The sequence below is a fragment of the Musa acuminata genome, chromosome BXJ2-7 (assembly GCF_036884655.1).
Source record: "Musa acuminata AAA Group cultivar baxijiao chromosome BXJ2-7, Cavendish_Baxijiao_AAA, whole genome shotgun sequence".
Taxonomy (NCBI): domain Eukaryota; kingdom Viridiplantae; phylum Streptophyta; class Magnoliopsida; order Zingiberales; family Musaceae; genus Musa; species Musa acuminata.
In genome coordinates, this window is record NC_088344.1 from 25,267,501 (window position 1) to 25,282,851 (window position 15,351).

General features: G+C 36.8%; 1 protein-coding gene across 1 annotated transcript; it reads right to left on the minus strand.

Annotated features, from left to right (window-relative positions):
* Positions 1–4,555: 4,555 nt before the first annotated feature.
* Positions 4,556–9,077, minus strand: LOC135617455 (uncharacterized). Its single transcript, XM_065117666.1, has 3 exons — positions 8,723–9,077; positions 6,247–7,548; positions 4,556–5,079 (listed from the first exon to the last, which is right to left on the minus strand). The coding sequence occupies exons 1-3, from the start codon at positions 8,903–8,905 to the stop codon at positions 4,852–4,854; spliced, it is 1,713 nt and encodes a 570-aa protein (XP_064973738.1). The 5' UTR covers positions 8,906–9,077; the 3' UTR covers positions 4,556–4,851.
* Between the last annotated feature and the right edge of the window lie 6,274 nt (positions 9,078–15,351).

Here is a 15,351-nt window from a genome sequence, read left to right on the forward strand (position 1 = left end):
TCTATTGTCATGTAATAGAAGTGGGCTAAGGGTTAGATATAACCATGAACTTTGTTTGTCTATCCTTGAGCCACTTTTGAACCCAAAGGTAAATATAAAATACAACCATCCCAAGAGGTATGATTGAGTCTCCAATGAAACCGGTGAAGGTTGAGATAATTGGTTGTAGGTCATTCAGTGTTAATCCTATTAAATCTTAAATTTTGATAATAAAATTAATTGATGAGTTTATAATATAATCAGTGTTTGAGAAAAGTGACATGGGACTAACTTCGATTATGAAAATGTAGATGAATTGAAGTAGAAGAATCAAACATTGGGTCAAAATTAGAGATCGAGCATCGGGTCGGAAGAATCGAGCATTGCACCAAAATCAAATGTGGTAGGAGGTCAACATACCGATGGATTAGGCAATACACCGAAGGAAAGCACGATGTACTAAGAGTTCGGACAAAGCATCGGATGAACTAATGATATGTCGAACAACATAGGATTCATGTTTGTAATCATTTGTGTCTTAATCGAAGTAGTTTAGATTTTAATTGAGTCGATTTTGGATGTAGCCATATTAACTTAATTAAAAGCTCATTAGACCTAAATCAGGGTTGAACTAGGCCTATTTGAAGGTCAATTCAATGACTTGAAGTTGGGTCAAGCGGTGAAACTGTTTGTGAGTTAGAAGATACCAAGTATACGTTTCCAAAAAACTCAACGGTGGTACCGCAAGTGTCATGTAGTGGTATCGCCCAGATTGACGATGGTACCACCCAAATTAGCAATCGTACAATCACAACATAGTCTTCTAGGCTATATCAAGCGATAGTACCACCTAGACAAGAGATGGTACCACTAGTACTTAGTACTGTAAGCGATGGTACTACTAGTTTGTACCGTTAGTACCCTGAAAATCTAGGAATGAGACTTTTTAGCTCAATTTTTGAAGTTATTTGGGGCCTATAAATATCTCACTCATTCTTGCTTGAGATAGAAAGAAAAGAACATAAAAAACTTATGATTCTAAGTATGTAAACTCTTTTGAAAGTGTTGAATTCCTTCCTTCTTAAGCTTCAAGTTATTCTAAAGGAGTGTGAAGATTACCTATAAAAGAGAGTAGTAAAGGTTCTCTCCTAAACCTGTGAAAAAGATAAAAGAGTTATAATAAGGGTGATTGATCTTTGTCTATTGAAAAAAGATTGTTAGTAAAAGTCGATGGCTTCGATAGAGGAGGAATCGGGAGTGGACGTAGGTCGCGACAACCGAACTACTATAAATCCAATGTGCATTTTATTTATACTTTGTATTCTTATTTCTTGTTGATTTAGTTACTCACTACTTTTACTCACATTGCAAGCTAAACATATTTTTGATACTCGTTTCATCAAATGAAAGTTTTCAAATCGTTTCTCCATTTCGAAAGTACTAATTCACCTTCCCTCCCCCCTTCTCCTAGTGTCTTTACAATCCTAACAAATTCAATCTTTTAGAAGGCATCAAAGTACAAAATGTCAACTGAGCTATTAGTGTAGATAAGGTTTCTTTTGATTAGTGTGTTGACAATTCTGAGACGAACAGGATATCATCATAATTAGGATCAAGATACACAACTTCCTCCTCTTTAAAAATGATAGCTTCCTCTTTAAAAATGATGATCAGCCCTAATTTACTCTAAGTATATTGTGATTTAAGTCTAAAAGTAGCTAATTAGATCTAAAAAAAGTTAAATTAACACTAATAGGCTTTGATTAGAATCATTATTTATAATTCATGATCAAACAATAAATAAAATTAATAAATACAACTAAATTTTAAAAAGAAATACAAGATACTGACGTAAGCATTTATAAGAACAAACGGGCTAGGATCTAAAACCAACTGCACCATCATTAAATATTTTAGTATAATTGGCTAATGTCTCACCCACTTATTGAGAAAGTTGTGCTTTTCGAGAGTTTGTAACTAATAAAATTTAACTCAATTTTCTTGGCCAGCTAGTTGAATTATAAAATTGAGTTGAAAGATAGCTTGATGAACTATTCTCGTATTGCTCTCCGGTTGAAAAAGTTTGACACGCGAGGGAATCAATAGTTCTTTAGAGTGTCATCTGTACAGCAAAGGTCGCAATATGCTATGATGGATCCAAATTTTCGTCATATGTCTCTAACATAGGGAGGTGAAATCCTTACGGGACAGGCTCCTCTGGAGAATTTTTAAGGAAAGGAGATTGAAAGTATGGCTTGGGCTCGAGTTACTTTCTCTGTCTGATCTTTTTTCTTTTAAATTTGAGATGCTAATCTATCTCAAACAAGTGATCGCAGACCTTAGGTGGAAGTTTGATTGATGGAACGATCGACTCCTTGTATCCTTCAGTGTCCTACTCAATGGAATGCCATGGAGACATCTCTTGTGGAGCTTTTTCTGGTGGTGGCCAAGACTTGGCAACAATGCTTGCTAGGTGCTAGTGCAGGGGGGTCTTGGAGGAATAACAGGTGGTGCTAAGAGAGTCAGTCCTCGTTATGCTAGTTGAGCTAACTTTGGGATGAATAGAATGACGATTTGAACTTTTGCTAGAGCTTGAACTTGTTGTGTTGGATGGTGAATGGCTTTAGCTAAGATGATAACAGTTGGAGAGAAAGGAGTAAAATGTTAGTTAATTAGCACAAGGTCTATTGTCGCATAGGGGAAAAAGCAACAAAATGAAGTGGGCTCGAGAAAAATGGAATTCCCAAGGAATCGAAATAATTTTCTTGAGATATATTAGGAATGTCCTCCTAGAGAGACATATCGAGAATGGTTTCTTTCTAGTGTCAAATTATTAAGTTAGAATCTAAAATCTTATTATCCGATGGAGATGCTAACATGGTGCCAACCGAGATTCTATTCTATGAACGACATCAAGAAAGGTCAGAATCCTCAATGCACCAAACCTTACCAAATTGGTTGGAGGCAAGCCCAACAATCCTCTCCGATGCTTCAATTAATTCAAGAGATGAGGAGTTGTTGGAATGGCTAGTGTCAGTTTTATAAAAAGATGATATCAACACTGTTTTGAGGAACACACTTGAGGGAGACTTTTATAGTGCGATTTTTAGATTGTTATGCTCATGGATGCACATTTATGTTGGAACAATTATGTCCATCTCCTAACCCTAGTGGAATTGTGACGAGTCTACTGTGACAATTGAGATGTTGTTAGTAACATCTAAGGAATAAGATTGTGCTAACTATATGTGATTGAAATGTTAGGAGAGTGTCACCAAGGTATCTACCATATGACACCAAGGTTATGATCATGTGATGTTAATGTATCAACCATATGTAGTTAAGATGTCGATCATGTAATGCTAAAGTATTGATCATGTAACATATATATATATATATATATATTCTTGATTGTCCATCACTATACAGTGGTTAAAAAAAAGCTATAACATCGACAAGGTGGAAGATTCTGATGAGATCGTGAATCACAAGTGAGGAGAAGTTTGGTTGAATTGCAGAGGTAGGGACTTTTCATTGCCCACAAGAAAAAAAACTGAAATAATAGGCAGCTAGCTAGCCGAAGTTGTTCTATTTATGAGGAATGCTTGATGTTAACCTAATCAACTTTGTCTTATAATCATGTTTAAACTGGAGTTGGATCGCCAAGATTTGATTTAGTTAGCAACCCAGCGTTTTTGTGTACTAGTTGAAGCATACTAGTTAATGAATTCTACAGTTTGTTTTTGTTTGTTTTCTTTGAATTTTACAGTTTGTTCCTATCATCAAAAATATTTTTAAAAAAATTATATCAACCTATGCCACCCTTTCTGATCCCAGCATCAATCGTCGATTGAATTACAATCTGAATTTAATTTGTTGATGGTTGATTTAATTTTAGAAGCTGAGATCCTGAAGAGAAAATATAACTTTCATGTTCTAAGGCCACATTCTGTTCATAGTTTGCTGCTTCAACCTGAGGTGTGTTAATCAGCATGAATCAGTTTGATTTGTAAACATTTCATTACTTTGCTTCAGTTACAAGTGAGCCACAAATGTTTCTAATAGCTATTTGCGGCACAAAAAAGAGTGTTTATTTTGATCCACAAGACATCAGTTATGTTAACGGTTGATTGTCACTACCGCCCTAATCCCATAATTCTAATAATAGCTATTTGTGTGACAGTTTCTGAAAGATCAGCTTCAATTGGTTTGTAGGACTTTCTTTTTGGTAATCAGTAAGCATCTTCTCTAAATAATTACAAAACAATGCCACCCTACATAGATAGATCTACCTTCCATACCATTAACTCTACTGATCAAAATCTTCACCTTTTTGTTTCTTCAAGGAAAATTTCATAACATCTTCCATAGGCATAGAAAAATAGAAAAAAAATGGCTTTGGATGTTCCTCTTGCAAAGTAATTTTTACTTTAGAGTGCCAAATACCAGCTTGACAGTTATAGAACAGTCAGAATCATGATTTTGTAAGAGAAACTTTTATGAGTTGCTATTGAAGACTTCTTTGAAGATTAAATGTTTAATCAGCAGCACAGAATTGGCATTTTGATCTTGAAACTCACTATCTAAATACTGTAGTCATTTATTTCCACATAGAGCAATTGCATCTACACCTTTCAAAAGGCCAGTTATTACATAACAATAACCAAGATAGGTGAAATGCTGTAATTAGAAACCATGAAAGGGGAATCAGGAATCTAAATTTACAATAATATTTAATGTAAATGCACTTCAGTTATGATAATGTGTCAATCCAAAGCTTAACAAGAAACACCAGGCACACAGAGACTCAAGTGGCTGATACCTCGGAGATGAGCATCCAAGATGAATCAAGATGTAAAAGATGTCGGGCAGTTAGCTCTTCTGATGAACAGCAATCACATGAATGTCCATTTCCTTCAGCATGATAGAGCGCCCGCATGAATCACATGGTGCTGTTCTGGACCCACAAATACTCTCATGTTCTGAAAGTCCTCTAAGACGATCCCGAGCATCTGCTGGTGTATTTCCAGCTTGCACCATGTCTCCACAGAAACGGCATGTAATCAAACGAAGAGGACAAATTGCCGATTGGTGCTGGACCTGCCACAAGTGAACAAACAACTAATATTAGTTTCCCAATCCATCATATTTTGACATGCAGGTGCAGATTATACATCCAACTATTAGACTGTAGCATGTCAGACTCATTTCCTTGTTATAGAAAATGATTAAACAGATGAAATAAAGAAATTATCAACTCAGGACTACTCCAGAAATTCATTATTACAATACGACAGATTAGGCTGAAAAATGGATAACAAAAAAAAGGAAAGATTGCTGGTTTTGTTAATTCTAATTCTGTTTTACGAATTCAATGGGTCACACACTTAGAATGAGAATCCTTCTCAAAATTAATTAGTGGTGAAACTAAGCAAAAGATATTTAGGATGTTGCTTAATATGCCAAGATAACAACAAAAGTTTCTATGAAAATTCAAAAGAAGAAACCTAAAAAGAAAGGAGGAAGAAAGTATGGTTTAAAATCTGGATCCAGGACCAACAACAGTACAAATCAGCATAGCAACAATCGGTACAGGTCGATATCCTCAAATAAGAGAAAAACGAGGAGAGAAGAGAGGAAAGAGAGGCGGCGACAAAGACATGACGGGAAGATGAAGAGAATGGGAGAGAACTAATAAAAGAAGAAAGAAAGAAAGAAAGAAAAAAAGAAAGAGAGAGAAAAAACAGACAGTTGCCAAAAAATAAAAATTAACTGCAGCAATATCAGAAAATATTCAGTACCAATTTGCTTACACTGCCGACAAGATGAGTTTTAAAGTGGTACTGGATTTAAGTGAGCGAAATTGTCCAGCATACAAATGTTACTGGACTGAACCGTGTCAAATTGTCAGCATACATCCCAGTTGGCTATCAGATAGGTAAATGCCAGCCCATTAATTGATACAAACAATAGTTCAAACCTTGAAACAAAGAATGTAGGAGTAAATACACAAACACCCAACAAGCTCTAATATCATGATTAACCATTTAAGGAATATTTATATCATAAAAGAATGAGATCATGGAATGTAAACCATCAACAGTTAGAAAACAGCAAATGTGAACTGAAAAACATGCCCAGAAAGAAAATCATGTTGCCTTGTATGCAGACTATTGTTGAAGTAGATGTAGAACGAAGCTCAACAAAATCTTGTAAACAGGTGGTTAAGAGCACACAAAAAAGAAAATCAGCATACAAGTCACCTACCATTTGTTCCTTCTCTAGTATCACTCCACATGGACAATGAAGTGGCTCATGAAACACCTTCATGTGTTTCTCCATCTGTCCCTGTTGGAAGGCTTGGCCACATTTATCACAATGCATATGGTTTGCTGCTTCTTCCTTCCTGAGGACAACACCACAACCATTATGTTGGCAAAGAACATTGTGCCGAATGCAATATGCCTCGTGGAGTAAAATGCTGCGGCTGGATATATAGTGTTTACAGTTTCGGCATTCAACAGTTTCCATATCAATTTGCGATGAAGCAGTAGCATAACCCCCAATCTTTTGCTTAACATTGTCTTTTAAAGCCGCACAGATATGATACTTTGTCATGCCTTTAAAACCAAAGACACCAATGCTATAGGTACCAGCAACAGTGCTTGGATCCTTCGGTCTGATTATCAAAACTTTTGAACCCATCTCATGAGATGACCATTCATGACGATGCTGGGTTGGGAATATCAATGGATGCCTTGATACATATACATTGGTATCACCATCACTTTGATCTGCCTCAATCTTTACTTCAACATTCATCTGACCAGATGTAACTTTGTCACTCATAGCATCCTCAACAGAGAACTTGTAATAATTAAAATTTCCTTCTTCCACAATTCCTTCTTCAGTCTTTCCCATGACAAGTGGTCTAAGCATGTGCTGACTCCTATTAGTCTCTAGAGCAGAATCAGGTCCTTCTATATCAACTTCAATATCTGTTTCTAGAACAGAAACACTTGAATCGGGTTTTAGTTCAAGAACTCTTAACTTGTAGTTCAGTTCCCCATAACTGACACTGATGATATCACCTTGAGAAAGTGTTGCATGTCTGCGTAGAGTTGTCTCAAGTACAGCCTTGTGGTTTGGAATATCAGAGAAGCCCATCCCATCTGTTTGTAATTTTGCGTAAGTTCCTTTGGGCAAGCTAACATAGTGCACCTCGACAAGAGGAACATCTAGACTGACACCAGAAAGTAAATTGCTCCATACATGTGGAGGTAATTCCACTGAACCCTCCCTCGCAGTAAATTCCAAAACTCCTGAATGAGTTGCTTGATGTTCTCTTTGGTCAGTAGCATTATTATCTAATGGAACCAACTCGTTAATTATTGACAGCCTGAAATACATGGGACCTTTATCCAGGGCCCCTTGATCAGACAATTCTCTAAAGCATGAAGGTGGTAATTTGATTTTATCTCCAAACCCATTAAAAGGTACAGCTTCAAGTGTATGGGAAAATATGACTCCGTTTCCTCGAAGCATGCTTTCTTCCATTTGTCGTTCCGCCTAAAAGAGGTATTAGATTTTACGTTAAGAACGTCGAAAAGAATTTTGCAAGAAAGAACTTAAAGGAAAAATGCCATACCAGAAAAAATACACATTAGAATTCTTCAATGGCAATGAAAAGACAAGATTCGGCATTCTCGACATATTTTCTAATTTACTCCTCAAAATTCATTAATCAAGTAAATGCATTCTACATGCAGAGAGAGGCTGATACAGCAAGCAGGCATCACAACAAGCCACCACATGGTGAATTTGTGATGCAATAAATTTGATCACTTAAACCAACATGCATACAAGGTATCACACTAAGCAACAGATTCAGAGAGTCTAAAACTAGATAGAATTGATTTATGATGATAAGCATTTAATGCTGAAGGTGGAAATTTAATATGTAAAGTAACTAAAGCAGATCATATCAGCAAGCCATTAGACAAAAATTATTGACAAAGAATTGATTATATTTGGCATATGAATCTTCAAGCGAATATGTTCTTAATACCTGCATCACTAAAAAGAACACACCAAATAAAAAAATATTCGTCCTCTGCAATTGATAATCCAGAACTTCAAACAATATTATCGTATCCAAAACCTTAAAGATTCCAGATGATCATATCTAGATTGAACCATAACCAAATCCCAAGGCCCAAACAATCTAATTCCGCCCTTTAAACTTTTGGTGACTTCCAGTTTTCCTAAATTTTACAAGACTCTGCAAGTTGAACAAATTGAAGAAAGATTATCAACGGCTACAATCTATGAGCAAGCATGATTTACAACCCTAGAAAGACTTCTATTGGATGAATGACCAACAACCAGGCAAGATCATAATGATATCCGCAAACTTTGACGTCTATTCTTCTGTTAACAAACAATTGCAATTTTGATTAATTGTTAACTTTGACATAACCTGCATTCTGAAAGACCAACTTCTTCAGAAACATACCCAAGGCAAAAATTGTGCCGATACAATCAACAAATCCACGAGCTTTGTATCCACAACAGGAACCAGATTCTTCCCCAGAATAGAAATATACGTTACCTGGGTTACCAATGCTATGCATATTCCAACAGTGAAGCGTACGTGAAAGAAGAGAACTTTTTGCCTAATTGAGCAAGAAATAAACATTGAAAGACATATACAGACAGAGAAGGAGGAAGAGACATATGAGACCTCGAGTTGTGCGCGGGCGGCGTCGAGGCGCTTGGAACGCTGGGCAGCCTCGATGGCGTCGCGTTGGCGGGCAGCCTCCGCCTTGGCCCGCTTCTCCCGTTCGAGCTTGGCCTTGGCCCGCTCCTTGCGCTCCCTCTGCTCCCTCTCCAGCTTCTCCCGAGCCGCCCTCAGCTCGAGATCCATGTCGATCGGATCGAATCAAACCACTTCCTAACGTGATATGCCCTGTTCCCTCTTCTCGATGGGATCGGGTCGATGTGAACACGAAGATATCCAGACGGCAGAGAAGGGGGCGGAGTTGGTGCTGCTGCAAAGAGATGAGATCGTCGTCGACGATGGAAAGACAAGGTGGGATTGAGATTCACGAGCAATTTAAGTACGACTGCAGGCGACGGGAAGAGAAACAAGGGAAGGGAAGGGTTGGAAACCACGTGTTTTGCACGTGCTAGAGAGGTGCGAATTATCGAGAAACTTTCCACGCGTGTGGATGGATGATTCCTGATGGGTCCTGTGGACGGACCCGATTGATTACCGACCCCGACTCCAATCAAACATATGCACTAATCTTAAACGATGGGGAGGAATTAATGAATTGTGGTTATGAATTATGTATATTTCTTTATTGCCTACCATTCCATGCAAATCGATTTTTTTATATTCCTACTTAGTTATTAAAATTGAATACTCTATTATCCATGGCTTTTAAGGTAATATATGATTTTTTTTCACAAATCGTCTAGTAACTACCAGACATTTTGATTGTGTCAAATATTTTGAATGTTTCTTTGTCTTAGATAGATGCATCATATGTAATGAAACACTTTGGGTATGTAAGGTTCTTCGATGTATTATTTTATCTTGGATAGATATATCATGCATAAAGGGATATTTTGATCATGTCATATTTAGATATAAAATATATTTTATATGTTTGGAAGGGATCGAGCATAAAAAAAGATGAGATCACGCACATTAGACTCAAATCCAGTGTGATTGGGTTTATTGCAACTAGGCTCGAGCATGGTAGGCTTCACTTGATTTTGCTTAGACTTGGGCATGTCTGGCCTAAAATGATTTTGTCCTGATTAAATACAAGCCCAAGTCATGAGTTAGATAAACTTAGGTGTGAATTCATTGGGTTCGAGCTCCGCTAGTTGGGTGTATGAATTTAGCTCTCTAACTCGATTGAATCTAGTAAGGCATATCCAGACTATGTCTACTTGTTATGACATAAGCAAGTCGAAGTCTAGTGAAGGCTAGTGTAAAAAAAAATAACTCTATTTGACTAGTCAAACCTTGAGGCTTGGTTTGCTCCTCATCAACCCTTGTTGTTAATATAAATATAATAGAGTCGAGCTCAAACTTATCCTACTACTTCTGTAACAAGGTGTGTGGAGCAACTCTTGAATTGCTCCATCAAGTGCATGGAGCTCAAACTGAGCAACAAGTCGAGTAAATGTCAACTTGCCATTTTTCGTGCTATCCAATCATCTAGCTGTCCCAACAACTTTGTAGAAATGAAGACTTAAACATAACATAAATGGAAGATAAGAAATTGTAAGGTAAATCTCAAGTTTTGAGATACAAACACATGATAACATATGGCATTCTACGTACTTGGGTGACTTAAGGCACCTCAAAGGTATATATGCTCAACCTAAAGATGATGGACAACTTACAGTTGACTTCTAGGTGTGACTGTCTTAAGGGATGATCCACTAAATGACATGATTATTTTGAGGTCATAGTAATCTTGAGGTTATAATTGACTTAAAGCGATGATTGACTTTAAAGATTGGCAACCAACTTGAGTACACAATCAAGTTGACCCGACAGGGGGGTCAACTTGAGGGCGCAATCATCTTGAGGAAGTGGCCAACTTAGGGAATGACTATCTCAAAGTCATGACTATCCTAAAACATAGTCAATCAAACAATTCAACTTAGTTAAAGGTATAGCTATCTTGACAACTATAACAAACTTGAAGGCATGATTATCTTGAGGATGTACCTGACTTAAAAGATATGGTTAACTCCATCAAGTCAGGCTACTACCAACTTAACTAAGTTAAGTGAGCGATGAGCATCTTTTGCCTTTAAGAGTGCATTGTGATTAGGGTTCCTACCCTAAGATAATATATTGAGGGAAATAAAGTCCATTCCTATAGGGTTCCTACCCCTTGAGATGTTGGTTGAAATCAGAGAGGTATATCCTCCCTTAGATATTGCTTGATGTTCACTTTTCTCTCTGAGAGCCTCATCAATGATATGCTAGTTTTCTTTCTAGAATATAATAGTCACAAGCTTCTTCATATCTAACCAAAGAAATCTCACTGAGGCAACTGATGAAGGTGTGAATTAATAAAAGAATGTATCGATCAATCACTAAATCTTATTTTTTAATATCATGAGATAATAGATACTCCTCAACTTATTAGATGATTATTAAGGCTATTGTAAATTTTTTCAGACATCGATCATTAATGAAATAGAACTTTAACTCTTTTGTCAAAAATCTAAATGATGTTATTTAGGCAAGAGGAAAGTAGATGAACCACTCACTAATATTTTCTCACAAAGTAATTGGGAAAGTTTAATACATGAAGGTGTCAAAAATGTTATACTAGATCATTTATACCTTAATGAAGCCATATGATCCAAGGATCTATAAGAAAACTAAATCTCAAAATTAGTACGATAAATAATTTTTTTATACATATTATTTTTTACAATAGTTCTGTCCCAAGAAGCACTGAATCACTAACACTTCTTGATTTGGTATTGAGATCCAAAGTAAAATCACCAACAGGGAAACACCACCTTCTACCACTCAAATTCCTTCAGCACATATTCAATAATCCTCTCAAGCTCCCTTGAATTTCCTTACAATTCCCTGAAACCCTAATTATAGGTATCTAAGGATGAAGATGTTATAATATCATAATTATCCATCATCAATTAAAGTCATTCATTCGAAGAATTGAAGGGTGAGGAATTACAAAACTATTCTATTTCTCCTTCACCCTCACCAAATGGTAACTTGTTAGGGATTGCATAATAGCTCAATTTTTTTTAATGTTTTAGTGGTCTTTGATTGCACTAGATTGACATACCTAATCCCTCATCTATGCCCATTCTATCAATTTTCACCATGTGCTAATGCTCTATTCTGAACATATTCAGGAACATCACAATTAGTCAATCCAAATTATCTTTCTTTCACTCTCAAGTCATTTAAGTTTCAGATCAGTTGCTTTCTTTTCTTAGACATGTTCTTAAAAGTTGAATTATTCTATAACTGATAGAAACATGCTAAAGTAGCGAACATTGACCACCCGTCACCTCAATAACATAGGTAAACTAATAAAAGAACACAAATTGAGGCCATTTGCCTCGAGAACTCACACAATGATGACACAGGGACTAAATTATATAGTGTGATGGTCTTTTTTCATGTGAAGAGTGTATGTTTTAAACTACTTAGAAGTATCCCATTGTGTCTAAGTTGTATACTATATTTCGTTATCAAAGGTAGATAAAAAAAAAATGTCTATAGACATCTCGCTATATTTAGGTCTACACATGTATGGTTTATAAAAAATTGAACCTCATCTTGACCACGGCCAAAACAACACTCACTATTAATATTAGCATGCTCTTTCTAACATTTGATTGATGCAATGTGTCTCAAATCAGCTCACATTTTTTTTTTTAAAGTACATGAGGAGGTCATCTATGTGAGAGAACTGACATATATGTGTTCATGCTAGCAGTCAACAATGATAATTACAAATACATATATATATATATATATATATATATATATATATATATATATGTATATATATATATATATATATGTATATATATATATGTATATATATATATATGTATATGTATATATATATGTATATATATATATATGTATATATATATATACATATATATATATATATATGTATATATATATATATATGTATATATATATATATGTATATATATATATACATATATATATATATACATATATATATATATGTATATATATATATATGTATAAATATATGTATATATATATATACATATATATATATATATATGTGTGTGTGTGTATATATATATATATATATATATATATGTATATATATATATATATATGTATATATATATATATATATGTATATATATATATATATGTATATATATATATACACATATATATATATATATATATGTTTGTATATATATATATATATACACATATATATATATATATATATGTATGTATGTATATATATGTGTGTATATATCTATATACATATATGTATATATGTATATATACATATATACATATATATGTATATATACATATATATATACATATATATGTATAAATGTATATATACATATATATGTATATATGTATATATATATATATATATGTATATATTATTGAATCTCAGATTTCAATGATAAAATCAATTGGTAAATTATTTGATCAAATCTATATGTTGAAAAAAGTATACAGGATTAACTACGATAGTGATCAAGGTATAAAGCAAAATGTGTTAGGATCGAGAGCACTAAGAGGGGGGGGGGTGAATTAGTGCAGCGGAAATCTTACAGCGATTAAAAACCAAAAGCTGCGTTCGTTCAATAAAAGCTATTATGATGCAAAAGCTAATTCTCAGTTTGTATCTAAGTGCAGTTTGCGTCTAAGCGCAGATTGCGTCTAAGCGCAGTTTGCGTCTAAACACAGTTTGCGTCTAAGCGCAGTTTGCGTCTAAGCGCAGTTTGCGTCTAAACACAGTTTGCGTCTAAGCGCAGTTTACATCTAAACTCAGATTTACGTCTAAACGCAATTTTACGTCTAAACGCAGATTTACGTCTAAACGCAGATTTACGTCTAAACTTTGAAACTCGTTTGTATACTCGCAGAAGGCAGTATGCAGTTGAAATCAAGACGTAAACGTGAACTGAGAACTGATGATTGTGAGAGGAAAGCCGATTTACGTCTAAATGCAGTTTTACGTCTAAATGTTGAAACTCGTTCGTAAAATTATAGAGGACAGTTTGCAGTTATCAATAGGATCAAAATGTAAGTGTAAACTGCAAAGAAACTCTTTCGTAAAAGCACGGAAGACAGTTCTGCAGAATCAAACGTAAACGTAAACTGTAATGTACGAAAATACGAATTTACGTCTGAATGCAGATTCGGAAGAACAGCACTTAGAACTTGTTCGTGAGAGCGCAGAGAGCAGTAGTAATGGAGGAGGTTTGCAGTAATGATAAAGTGCTCAAAAATAAACGCAAACCAGAGATTTAGAGTGGTTCGGTCAGCCTTGACCTACTCCACTTTTGGCTTCCTCCACCGACGAGGTTGCCGACGTCAACTAGGGGCCTTCCTTCAATAGGCGAAGGCCAAACTTCCCTTTTACAGTTTCTCTCCTTTTGACAGGCTCAGGAGACAACCTTTACAGACCTTTCTCTCCTCACTTTACAACTGAAAACTTGAAGAACAGAAGGAGGAGACTTAAAGGCTTTACAACACTTTTGAGCTCTTAGAATCACAGAAAAGATCAAGATTTCGGTGTAGGTCTGTATCTTTTCAGTGCTGAATGGGTGGGGTATTTATAGGCCCCAACCCAATTCAAATTTCGAGCTCAAAACGATCAAATCCCGGAATTCCGGGATCAGGCGGTTGCACCTCTTGACTGGAGAGGTGGCACCGCCTGGCAGAGCTCAAAGTCTGAGCTCAGGCGGTTGCACCTCTCGACTGGAGAGGTGGCACCGCCTGGCAGAGCTCGAAGACTGAGCTCGGACGGTTCCACCTTCTCTGTCAGGGGTGGTTGCACCTTCCTGCCAGAGCTCGAAGACCGAGCTCAGGCGGTGCATCTCCTGACCAGAGAAGTTTCTCTTCTCTGCCAGAGGTGGTTGCACCTCTCTGCCAGAGGTGGTTGTACCACTCTGCCAGAGCTCGAAGACCGAGCTCAGGCTGTGCTTCTCCTGTCCAGAGAGGTTGCAGCTCTCTGCTAGAGCTCGAAGACCGAGCTCGGTGGTTGCATCGCCTGCCAGAGCTCGGAACTTGAGCTCTGGCGGTGCTACCTCTCGACAGAGGAGGTTGCACCGCCCAGTCTCGCTTGGAGACTGAGCCCTGGGCGGTTGCACCTCTTGGCTGGGGCGGTTGCACCGCCCAGTCTCGCTGGGAGACTTAGCCTGGGCGGTGGCACCTCCCTGCCTGGGCGGTTGCACCTCCCACAGCTACTTGGGTTCGAATGGGTTGAACCATTCGACCCAACTTGAGTTCTTCAGGGGCCCAATTGCCCCAGGATTAAGCTAATGGGATCACCTCCCATTTCTAACTTAATCACCGTGCTAACTACGATTAAATCTAAGACAATTTCTGCAGCTTTGCTTCGGTACGTCAATCGCTTCTTCCGGCGAGTTTCCGGCGAACTTCCGTCGATCATCCGATGAACCCTCGGTGATGCTTCTGCGGACTTCCGGCAAACTCCTGGACTTTGCGACGATCCACTTGGCGAGTTCTGACGAGCTTCGCTTGGCAAGCTTCTGGACTTCTCAAATCTGTTCTCACAGAACCTCCGACGACCGTCCGTACTTCCGTCGAAC

Excerpts from the sequence above, each read along its gene's own strand:
- LOC135617455 (XM_065117666.1), bottom strand. The coding sequence starts at position 8,905 with ATGGATCTCGAGCTGAGGGCGGCTCGGGAGAAGCTGGAGAGGGAGCAG. Across the intron at positions 7,549-8,722 it reads CCGCCCGCGCACAACTCGAG|GCGGAACGACAAATGGAAGA; the intron begins GTCTCATATGTC and ends TACCTCTTTTAG. Across the intron at positions 5,080-6,246 it reads TACTAGAGAAGGAACAAATG|GTCCAGCACCAATCGGCAAT; the intron begins GTAGGTGACTTG and ends CACTTGTGGCAG.